Below are 12,725 nucleotides of genomic sequence, written 5' to 3' on the forward strand. Positions count from 1 at the left end.
TGTGAAAATATATATTTTTCTACGTTTTCAAACTTTAAAACGAGTCAGTTTTGACCCGCAGGACGACATGATGGTTAAACACCTGTTGAACAATCGAGGGTTTCTTTAGCTGAGGTAAATAAAGGAGCATACTTTAGAAAGTGCTACCACATTCTAGGGTCAATGCCGATTATTGGTACTAAAGAAAAGCTGATGTCTGGGACTGATATAGCTTAAATATAATGTTTTACCATCATGCGATAGCAGAGAACCTGTCATTTATAACTAGACTTCTATACTGAAACTGTAAAATACATGCAACTGGTCCAACCCTGTAAACACTGGAAAAGTTAAAGTAGAAGTGTTCCGTCAAATTCTAAGTCCCCTTATGATGCTTTCATTATTGGTCCATATGGGGTGGCATCTGGAACCGGACTTGAACTGCCAGTTAGTGACCGAGGATGCAGTGCATATAGATGATATTTTCTATTTATTTATCCACCATTATCATTGAAGTAGTTTGCTTGTGCAGCGACACTCTGCTCTCAGTGCTCCTGTAACGCTCCCTGGAAGTCATACAAACATGTCAAGAGCCATCTGCAATGAGAGCTCAGTTTCCTAAACCGTGATATTGTGACAGCTGCTGCTAATAAATCAGCATCTGGAATATGTTACATGTTCAAATACGAGCTAATTTAATCTGTACGAAACCTGCAGCGTAAATACAGACACTCTGCACTTTTGTAAGGGGATAGTTTTTGCTCAAATCATGAGTTCTGAGACTTTCCCTGGTTTCCTGTCAAACTGGTGATGATTAGACATTAAAAAAACTGCTCAACAAACAAACAGTTCATCACAGCTTTATGCTAAGTAAAGCTAGCTGACTCCTAATCACTTTTTCTACTGGTTTTAGCCGTGTACCGAGCACACAGATATAAGCTCAGTACCAACTTTTAAAGTGGAAATCATGCTTTCTGAAGCTGGTAATCGACTGATATTTTAGTTTTGATACAGACGTTGATTATTTTTATCAAGAATGGCAGGATACCCACTATTTTTAAACGGGTATTGAATGTAATGTTTTCACAGCTTGTAATAGTAGAGGACCTATCATCCATAAATACACATAAAATAGAAGCAGGAGTGGTTAAATGATCTCCTCTGTTTATGTGGGATCTGCTGCAGTTATGTTCTGTGTTTTCTTAATATTTCTCTGTTCTGTCACTTTTATTCCCCTATAAGATCCAGATCTTAAGGCTTTATCAGTTATTGTCTTCCAGACTGTGACAGAAGCTAATTTCCTCATTTCCTGTTCAGCTTTTCTGCCTGTATTTTGCCTTTCTGATTCCACAGAGTGATGACAGACAGAGAGAGGAGGCTGAATCAGACCTGAACTACCACATTTTATTCATCAATAACTGCTCCATAAATACACAGATTACCAGTAATCAGTAAAATGCCGACGATAATCTCTTTAGCCCAACCACGTTGCATTGCATAATAGCTTTTATTTCTGCGACATTTTGTCTTAGTTATTCCCCCCCGTCAGGCTATCTTCCAAAACCTTAACTAGACTCTTTGGATGCACATTATTCAGCAGAAAGACCACATCTTTGAGTGTGATTGACTAGAATTTCCCAGAGTCAGAGGCGGAACAGCAGCAGTCGAGCTGATAAAGTCAGAAAAAGCTTCAGGACCCATAAACAGGGCGGATACGTTTGCTGTTGCTTCACTTCAAACTGTCTGAAACTCTTTATCCAACCTACTAAATTAAGTTTACATAGAAATATCAACAACAAAAGTTATATTAAGTTAATTTATTAGTGGTGTAAATTTGTTGTTCTTTGGTGCTTTTCACTCTCAGCTTATTGTTCGAAATGAACAGAAAGTCGTCCAGCTGTTTCCTGCACTTCAGAAACTAGAATTACTGCGGCCCATGTATCATGGTGACATCGGTTTATTTACCCTCGTATCCTATCATTCATCAGCATCACGTCACGTCTGTGAAATCCTCTGTGGATCTTTAACGAGCCGACAGAAGCCCCGACCGATCACAACTCTCAGCTCACATCATTCGTCTTCCTCCCACAAGTTCACTCAATTTTCATTTTCTCCCAGGCGCTCCATCTATCTGTCGCTGTCCCAAACCATTTGTCATTCCGAGTCGGACAGCTCAACCCTGAGATCTAACCGGGTTCCAGCTCTGAGAAACTCACTTATTTGGTTTCTTTTAGGAGTCAGATGGAGATTGATGGAAGTGTCAGGACTCTGTCTCAGTCAGAGTCTTTGTTTGAAAAGTTCAAAATGCTTAAACACAAATTCATTCATAAGTGAGGCATCAGTTATTTTAGAGACATTCAGTCTAGACCTGTCACATGAATCCTGAACAGTTTTTCTGGCTTTTGCTGGGTCAAACAAATGTTACCTTCACATGTTAAATCCCCCAAATCTGAAAACAATTCCACCTTTTTTATCTACGGTAATTTGCTAAAATTTAATGAAAACATGCAAAGTTCTACCTTCAGACTGGGACTGTCTCCAGAGTTCCATAGAGGAGGATCCAGATTTATCACTTTTTAATGGGCTTTTTCCATCATTTCTGAGCCTCAGAACTTCATCAGTCCAGCAGATAGAACCATGACATTCAGGAGGAGAAACACACCTGAGTTCTGGTAAAAACTGACACCAGATCAGTTTAAATCCACTCAGATGAGAACCAGAATGACATGAAATTTGTCCTAAATGACTCCAAAATGATCCCAAAGGAAGGCCTTTGCCATACTGTATCATATGTCATGTTGTCATTGAAATTGCTTCCAATAAAGATAGTTAATAAAAAATGATCCCAAAGACACAAAAATGATCCAAAATGACGAGAAGAGATCCAAATTGACATAAAATTAGTTAAAAATGACAAGAAAATTGTCCAAAATGAGTCAGAATTCACCCAAAATTACCCACAAAATGATCCAGATTGACTGAAGATTTGCAGAATGACACAAAATTAGTCCATGATGCTTCAAAAATGATAGAAAATGAATCAAAATTTGTAAAAGAAAAAGAAAATGACCCAAAATTACAGGACATTTGTTGAAATTGATTAAAAAACGATCCAATTTCTGAGTCAGCGATTGTCTAAAATTGTGGAAAAGCATGGTTCTGAACAGAAACCAGATTCAGTGTTCAGACTGAGACACCTGGATGGATTTAAACTGATCTGGGGTCAGTTTTTACCAGAACTCAGATGTGTTTCTCCTCCTAAATGTCCTGGTTCTATCTGCTGGACTGATGAAGTTCTGAGGCTCAGAAATGATGGAAAAAGTCCATTAAAGTGATAAATGTGGATCCTCCTCTATGGATGAAGGTAGAACTCTGATCATTGATGAAGTTACTGTAGATGAAGAATCATCTGAATCTGAGGGGGTCAGGGGTAGGAATGATTGATTTTTAATGGAATAAAACATCTATGTATCTTAATTCTACAGTAATCTGCTCTTTAAGTTGTTTTGTTTTTTGCACACTGTGTATTCAGTGCTAAAAAAAGAGATGCATAAATGTTACAAACTTTGAGGCATTAGAAATAAGCGCTAAAATAAAGCTGTGTAAGTGTGTTTTTAATATCTCTGACACCTTTTTTTTACTTGTTCTGTCGTCCCCCTGCAGGGCTCAGTACTCTGTGTTGGTTCCTGCTCTGTGGAACACCGACGTCCAAGACTGGGAGCTCAAATGTATGACCAGTCTGGTGCTGGACGAGAGCCACCACGGAGCTAAAACAGGTAGCAACACACACACACACACACACAGACACACACACTCCGTTTGTTGTTAGTGCAGAAGGACTCCCGGGACGTTTCCACAAACAGTCGCTCAAACTCTGGTTTCTCAGTCACTTAACCTCCAGCGGCTCTGTGACTGATCCAGTTACACTCTCAGACCCACACCTTTGTCCTGCAGCTCCAACGTCACTGTAGAAGCTGGTCAGACGTCTACAGCCGGTTTCTGAGAACCAACAGGCCTCCCTTTGTTCACCTCCATCACTCACTTCCTCCTGTTTACAACCTGGTAAATGTTAACCTGCCTGTTGGCGTGTTCTTGTCCTCGTTTCATCTCTCCGTGCTCGGTTTCGTGTTCGGTTTATCCAACTTATCGTCCTGCAGGTCAAACTGACCCGTTTTAAAGTTTGAAAATGTGGAAAAAGTTTATATTTTCACAGTGAAAACTTCCACATTTTCAACAACATCTTTGGGAAGTGTTTTCAGTGGAACACAAAGAAATGTTAAAAAAAAAAAAAAAAAGTTTCTTTAAGAACCAACCAAAATCCAGCGAAATTCGCTGGATTTTGGTTGTTTTTTTTCCTAAATGTTCTTAAAGTAACAGAAATTTTACTAATATACATGTAATCACTTTGGAATTTTTAAAGATTTTTTTGTTGGAAGATTTTTACTCATTTTTTTAAATTTTCTTGCCAAATTAGTTTTTGTTAAATTAAAACTTTCAAGGGAAACCTTTAAGGATTTATTGGAATTTTCTTCCTGAAGGTTTTGAAAATTTTCACAAATTTGGGGATTTTTTTTGCAGAATTTTTGGATTCTTTTCAGACAAGGAAACAATATTTTTGGTGCCTGTAAATGAGGACAACAGGAGAGACAGACGGATGGATTTTATTCTAGTTTTTCACTCGGATGAGGACGTGGGTATCAGGGTTTGGTCTGATTACTCTGAAATGTTGTAAGTTACTAAATATAAATTTCAATGCAAATTTTGTAATCTAATGAAAAAGCATTGAAGCTTACTTATTACCAGTCGTCTGGCCTATTGGTATGGATTCTCAGGTATTTCAGCGCTGAACTTGCCCCACAGCCTTAGGAAAAACATATAAATTAAAACTGCAAGGATTTACAACACAACTGAAAACACACACAAACACATTTGCCAACATTAATGAAAATAAATAATAATACCAAATCATGTAATGTTTTGTTTTGCCTGTTGAGCACATTTCATGAGGACTAGCCGAGCCTCTGAAGGCTGTCTATATTGAGGACTCCTTGGAGAGTTTGTTGAAGCAATCAGTGTTTGTGGTTTTGTTTTGTGTTTTCACAGCATCTGATGCAATTCAGTGAAACGATCGGACACTTTTCTTGTCCTGTTGATGAAGCATCTGTCGCTGTCTTATATGTCTGTTGTTAAACTGCCCGGGTCTGTATTCAGAGGCAGTAAAGAGCATGACGACTTGCTGTCAGTCTCTAGAATAAACCTGCTTTTGACTTCTTAATGAGAACTGACAGCCACCAAAACTGTCCGATGAATGAGTCACCTGTGAGTCAGTTTGGGTCACTGTTTAAAGCTTTTAGTTTGTGATGAGTAAGCCGACTAGAAAATTAACAAAAAGGACAAAAATATGTCTTTGTTTTTGTTTTGTTTGGTTCAGACCAAATAAACTGAACTCCAGAGGACTGAACTATGAAATGAGGTTAGTGAATTAGCAGGTATGTTGTGGTTAAAGACAGAGTTTTCAGTATCAAAAGGTTAGACCTTTACCTGGCTAGATCTCCATGGTAACTGATGCTGTGGAGCTAGATCTCCATGTTAGCTGATGCTGTGGAGCTAGATCTCCATGGTAACTGATGCTGCAGAGCTCGATCTCCATGGTAACTGATGCTGCGGAGCTCGATCTCCATGGTAACTGATGCTGCGGAGCTGGATCTCCATGGTAACTGATGCTGCAGAGCTAGATCTCCATGGTAACTGATGCTGCGGAGCTGGATCTCCATGGTAACTGATGCTGTGGCGCTAGATCTCCATGGTAACTGATGCTGCAGAGCTGGATCTCCATGGTAACTGATGCTGCAGAGCTGGATCTCCATGGTAACTGATGCTATGGAGCTAGATCTCCATGGTAACTGATGCTATGGCGCTAGATCTCCATGGTAACTGATGCTGCAGAGCTGGATCTCCATGGTAACTGATGCTATGGAGCTAGATCTCCATGGTAACTGATGCTATGGCGCTAGATCTCCATGGTAACTGATGCTGTGGAGCTAGATCTCCATGGTAACTGATGCTATGGAGCTAGATCTCCATGGTAACTGATGCTATGGAGCTAGATCTCCATGGTAACTGATGCTGAGGAGCTAGATCTCCATGGTAATGGATGCTGTGGAGCTAGATCTCCATGGTAACTGATGCTGAGGAGCTAGATCTCCATGGTAACTGATGCTGAGGAGCTAGATCTCCATGGTAACTGATGCTGTGGAGCTAGATCTCCATGGTAACTGATGCTGTGGAGCTAGATCTCCATGGTAACTGATGCTGTGGAGCTAGATCTCCATGGTAACTGATGCTGTGGGGCTAACCTGGTCCAGGTTTTGTTTAGAGTTTCAGATTTAAATCGGCGTTAAGAAGCGTCTCCCTTTAACTAAAGCGTTTTCTGATGATTATTTATGAGTGATGCAGATTCTCAGCTGATGAAAAATGTTTTATCTTTTTATAACTAAAACCACTGAATGAAGTTGTGTAGTTACAGTATGAGACACTGTATGTATCGTGTTGCCATGGAAACCTACATGTTTTTCGTTGGTGATACTTAAATCGTAAAAATCTGTTAAATTTCATCGTGAGTTGCTGCCAAGTCCGTTTAAACTGCTGGTTCTGCAGCTGATAGAACACGGATGAGAAAACTGGTTGTTCTATTCCAGAGAATATTCAATCAACAACATTAATTTCACTTTGATTTGGTCACAAATTAAAGTGATTTCCTGCATTATGGGACGGTGTCAGACCTAAATGCACTTCAAAACAATATCGTGTTTAAATAAATGACCTCTAAAGTTTAATAACTTTATTGTTCAGCTGTCAACTATCAATAATCAGCTGCACTGATCAATAAAACGAATATATTACACACATGTAACAGCTTTCTACCAGCATTCCTGGTAGAACATCATTTCCAGTAGCAGCTTTTATCATCAAACATCTTTACTTTCCTCATTGTTCTGCATTAAAACAACCTGTTGACTGAAGAGTCACATGATGCGTTAAACAGCTCCTTTTATGTGAACAGAGTTTGAAGCAGAAAGTCTGAGTCGACAAAGAAACTTGAAAACCACCTTCGAGATTTGAGTTAACTGACTTTTTGTCGAACTGAATTACATCAAGAAAGTGTGGATGTGTTGAACTTGATTCATAGTTCAGCCCTCAGGTGTAAACGTGAGCTGAAAACTAAACATTGACCTCCTAAAGATAGAAAATAGTTTTTTTAAAGAATCAGAGGAGCAGTTGATTTCATTTATCTGAGGCTCTTAAAGAAGCTGCTTTTACTGCCGGTATCAGTTGACAATCTCCCAAAGACTGATGGCAGACTTGGACTAACGTGTGGGTTCACGTGTTCCTGCTGCAGATCAAAGCAGCTTTCATCTTTCTGAAGGTTGTTCAGGTGTCGCCTCCACCAGATCTGGAAACCCCTCGGTGTCGTCTTCACCAAAAGCAGACGGCTGGAATGCAGCTCTGTTGTGTTTTCTGCTGTTTGTGGCTTCATCCTGAGTCACACGCTGGTGGCTGCAGGGCTGATTGTCAATGCAGATGGGAAAAGAAAAGAAAAAGAGAGAGTGTGTGTGTGTGAGAGAGAGAGTGTGTGTGTGTGGAGGAATGAGTTGTGTGTTTGCAAAAGACCAGAAGTAGCTGAAAGAGTTTGAGAAGTTTCCTTTCAGGGCAACTGGAAGACACAAAGCATGTTTTACGGTGGATAATCCATCACACTGTGCTGGTGTGTGTGTGTGTGTGTGTGTGTGTGTGTGTGTGTGTGTGTGTGTGTGTGTGTGTGTGTGTGTGTGTGTGTGTGTGTGTGTGTGTGTGTGTGTGTGTGTGTGTGTGTGTGTGTGTGTGTGTGTGTGTGTGTGTGTGTGTGTGTGTGTGTGTGTGTGTGTGTGTGTGTGTGAGTCAGGATGAGTCATCCTATTTGTTGGCCTGTCAGACTGTCTCGCCCCGAAGGCATCCAAGGAAAAGGGGGGAAAAAAAAGGAGCTGATTCATTGGCTGCCTCTGCGATGTGTTTTCTGTGACACACTTTCACTCTCTCTGCCCGTTACCGACACCCACCACCATCACAACATCATTACACTTTCATTAACGTGTGTTTAATGCCTCCATTAACATTTCAGGATGTGGAAACTGGAAACCAAGGACAGCTTGTTCACAGCGTGTTCTGTTTGGGAAAGATTTGTGTTTGTGTTTAGGGACACAAACAAGCCCAGCCTGTGATGTTTAGAGATTTGATTTGCGTGTTTTTGTCTGCGTTTGCCGACACGGCTCTGTGAGGTTTAAGGCTCTGTGTGTTAATAATCGATTTACTGCCCTTAACAATTCAACCAATTAGCAATGTATCAGGCAGAAGATGAAGGACGTGAATGTTATGAGATGTGCTGTAGACGATGTTCTGTACAGTGACAAACTGGTATTTATTCATTTCAGTTCAAACGAACTGTAAAGACATTTGGTCCCCAAATTTCGGTCTGCCCTCATCAGTAGTCTCAGTTTCAGAGATCTTATAGTCATGTGGCTGGTAGATGAGGCTTTAAAAAAAGATTACTTATTTAGTCCTTTGCAGCAGCCCAAAGGCTGACCAAAGTGCTTCTCAGTGAAAATAATAAATATCTTTGTATTTTAATTTTGTATTTATTCATTGTTTCTTTTTTAGCTCACTAAGAATGGAAGCTATTTGAGGACATGTGTGTTATGTCTGTCCTGAAACTGCTGTCACACTGTAATTTACTGCAAAGGATTATTACACTAATGATTTATTGTCAAAAATGCAAAAATATTCTCTACTTAAATCATAGAGCTTCACACTCTCCTGCCAAAAACACAAGAACAATGAATATATTGCTCAAAGTGCAACTTATCCAGAAAAAGTACAAAACCTAAAGTTATAGCCGACTTCTAACAGTTTTAACAGAGTTATGGAATAAATAAAGAGCAGCTGGGTTTTGCAAATTTTCAACGATTTTCTTAACTGAGAATCGGCAGCATTATGAGTTGGTAAGCGATTAAGAAGTACAGCAGTGACGATTCCACATGGTGTTATTGTGTTCAAAATGGAGAATAACAGAGTTTATCCATAATCTCAAAGGAGCATAAATATGACAGTTTCAGTGAACTTAGTTCGTACGTTTAACCCCTTGATCAGTTTTCTGTAAAATATGAGAAATGCCGAGTCCACCTTTCCAAAGACATGAAGCCTTTTCGTTGTGTAAGTAGTAGGGTTATAACTATTTGACTTTTTTTTCCAAAATCAAAGTTCTGCATCATGATTGGATGAACTTTGTGGTATAATTGAAGAAACCAAACTCTTAAAAAAGTCCCCCTGAAACAAAAAGTATTAAATACACATTACAGCCGATGACATGGCTTATAAAGTGAAAGCAAGAACAGAAACTGATACTCCAGTACATTATGATGGCAGTACAACTCATCATCGATCCATTATCAGTCATATGCACTTGTAATGGCCCTTGTGATAACTTAGCATGGTTTCGCATTTCATATCATTGGCTGGAACCTTTTTTGACTCAGAAACAAACTTCTAAAGTTGGACGCTGCACTGAAACACGCTGCGGTGTTTCATTTCAGTATCAGTAAGAAGTGCAGCCAGGTACTGCAGCAGGTGTACAGTCCACTCTGACATGCATGACCTTCATTTCCTGCCTTATCTTAGAATTCTTAACGGCAATTAATCAATTAACTGATAATTATTAACAGCCCTCAAGCCAGAGATGCTAAAAGAAACCAGAGTGGAGTAGTTGATGATTTGGACCAGATTTGAGTTATTAATGATTGGTTTTGTTGTTTTTTTGTTAACGGTTTCCTGATTTGCGAGGTTTTCAAGGTGCTTCAAAGTCAGGTTGCGCGTTGCCGTGGCAGCAGCAGGTGTTGAGTGATGTTGTCGTAGTTTTTCCACCGTGACCGTGGGGGTCTCTGGGGCCTGTCCAACGACAGCCTGACTCAGCGATAAAGGACGGAGCCGGAGTGACTTCAGGTTATGCTGAGTCAGGCTGAGAAGCCCCGAGAACACAGAGACGTGTCCTTCTGTCCTCCTGGCTGATTATTCTCCTCTGGTTTCCTCCACTCTCCTGCCTTATTCTGCCTCTCGTTCAGCTCTTTTCTTCCATTCCTGTCTGGTGCAGCAGCAGATGCCACAGTCCTGTTCTCCTCAGCAGGTCCCATGATACCTACGCTGGTTTCTTCCTGTCCTGCTGCTCAGAGTGCAGTGACTCAGCGTTCCCTTCATTCTCTGACCCAAAACAACCCCCTAGAGCTGAACAACCTGCATATATTCTAAGTTTATGATGCTTTAAATCAAGCATACGCTCTCTGTGGCAGGATTATAGAGTTTATACACTGTTATTTATTAATACACTGGATCAGGTTGTTATTCTGAGAAACAGAACCAACAAACTGACCTTAAAGAGTTTCATTGCACAACAAACAAGACCGAGAAATATTAGAGATTTATTTAATGAGAGATCTATTCAGCTTGAGTGCGTAAACTTGGAAGCATCTAGCAGTCTTCTACCTGTGTGAGAATAATTATGTTAAAGTGTAATTTGCTCAGGGAAGTCTGTATTTATCTTGGCTCAATGTGGGACGACTTTACTCCACAGTAAAGGAAACGAGTCCACAAATCTGTTGGATTTCTCGTTATTTCTGACTATTTGATAATGAAATGTTATCTTGGAGTAAATTAAACCATCATTCATCCTCGTCAGTAGTCACCAGTTGTCTCTGTTTTAGGGTTCCTGAAGTCATGCGGATGGTTCACCAAAGTATTATGAAATTAGAATTTTTTTGTGTATATTTAGCCAAAAGAGCGGAACACGAGTTGACTACTCAGTTTAATCATTTCAAATTTAAGAGTTTTCATGATTTTTTTTTTTTTTTTTTTTTACATGAGGCTTTTCAAAAATGTTTTACTCTCAAAAATAGAAAACCAGTTATTCTTTCATGTACCTTAATCATAGAACTTCACACGTTAGCGCCAAAAACACAGGAGTAGTAACACAGGAACAATGACTAGATTGAAGTGCAATTTATCCACCAAAAATAAAAAAAACAAATTCTAGTAGATGTGTAACAGGTAGAACCGAGCTGCGGAATAATTTAGCAATTAGGTTTTGCAAATTTTAAACTGTTTTCTTAAACGACTGTCAGCAATGAAATGAAACCATAATTACCTCCGCCAAGGAGGTTATGTGACACCAGGCGTTTGTCTGTCTGTTAGTAAGATAACTCAAAAACGCCTGGGCAGATTCACATGAAATTTTGAGGGGATGTAGACTATGGTAAGAGGAAGAGCTGATTTAATTTTAGTGGCAATCTGGAAAGGATCCTGGATTCTGGATCACTTTGAATTTTTTAGTATGTTTTAGTATGTGGTCCAAAATGTGACAAAAACATCATAGGTTAGTATGTCGTCCAACAAACTGGAGCAAGGTGTCCAGATAGCTCAACTGGTTAAGAAGGTGATTCGTAAACAGAACTGTGTCAGAGACGCAGGTTCAATTCCAGCTCATGATCCTTTACTGCATGGGTTTCCTGTTTTCCTCTCTATCCTTGGTGGAGGTCTGCACTCTGAGTGCTTTTCTAGTTCATAAATGTGGTTTTACTCTTAACTCAATGGTAGATGTAACAATGCTACATAAATCTTTAACAAATTTGTGGATCCAAACTATAAGCTGCATCACTGCCAAAATATAATCACTTTGTCCTTGTGTCATTTCTGACCTTACCTGAAAATTTCTTCCAAATCGATTGGTCTGTTTTTGAGTAATGTTGCTAACGGACAGACAGACGGACAGACAAACATACGCCGATCGTCAAATAACTCTGCCAAGGCTCCGCCTCATTGGCAGAGTAATACATTAGGTGCAGTTCACATTATTCTAAATGCTACTGAAGTAATTTGTGACCACAGATAGATATATTAGTGAGCGTCAGCTGAAATATGGCAGCGCTGGCTGGAGGTCATTAACCGCCACAGAAGTCTTTGTCATGGTGAACATTTCTAGCTAAACCTTCATAAAGGTCTCTGCTTTCCAACACAATCCTACCTGTAGTCTGAGTGATTGCATCTTCTGGTTTCTACTATATTAAACACAAATAACTGCAATAAACAGCAACAAGCGCCATCTAGTGGTGTACCGTGGCACTACAGCTAACATATTTAACATTGTCTGACCATCGTCTTCTATTTTTAGTCGTTTCGTTATTATCCACAAGTAATCGTTATCGTCCTTGGTGGTAACAGTTCATTTTACAGATTGTTTATAACTGCTTTAGCCACCCATCACCTATGTTTAGTTTTTTATTAGATTTTTTGTTTTGATTACTAATTTGTTGAGATTTTATGCGTTGTACGAAAATGCTCAATTTATGTAATCCAGTTGATTTAATTTGCTGCCCAGCTCTACAGTGAACCTAATTAATCTTTTTTTGTTTGTTTGTTTTGACCCAGAAAAAATTAATCTTTTTAATTCGGAGTCATGTTCAGTCAAACCACGCTTTAGCAGAAAATCTCTTAATTGCATTGTTTCCGACCTGCTTCCTCACTCCTCCATTTAGTGAACTCTGAGCCCATCTGTTCTCTAAACCTCTCTGTTCTATCCTCTTGTTCACACCGTTTATGACCTCCATGTCCATCTGCTGTTCGTCTCTCACTGACTCTCTGCAGTAGTTTATGGATTTTCATGTGTT

The 12,725-nt window shown here is 39.6% G+C and overlaps 1 protein-coding gene across 2 annotated transcripts in view; it reads left to right on the top strand.

The window, feature by feature from the left end:
- Positions 1-12,725, top strand: part of si:ch211-266k8.4 (carabin) — a 96,660-nt gene that overhangs the window by 19,784 nt on the left and 64,151 nt on the right. For both annotated transcript variants that reach the window (XM_051951859.1, XM_022197330.2), the window contains exon 10: positions 3,643-3,755. In XM_051951859.1, the coding sequence (XP_051807819.1) occupies positions 3,643-3,755 (113 nt within the window). The remainder of the gene's footprint in view (positions 1-3,642; positions 3,756-12,725) is intronic.

The sequence above is a fragment of the Acanthochromis polyacanthus genome, chromosome 8, assembly GCF_021347895.1.
Source record: "Acanthochromis polyacanthus isolate Apoly-LR-REF ecotype Palm Island chromosome 8, KAUST_Apoly_ChrSc, whole genome shotgun sequence".
NCBI lineage: Eukaryota > Metazoa > Chordata > Actinopteri > Pomacentridae > Acanthochromis > Acanthochromis polyacanthus.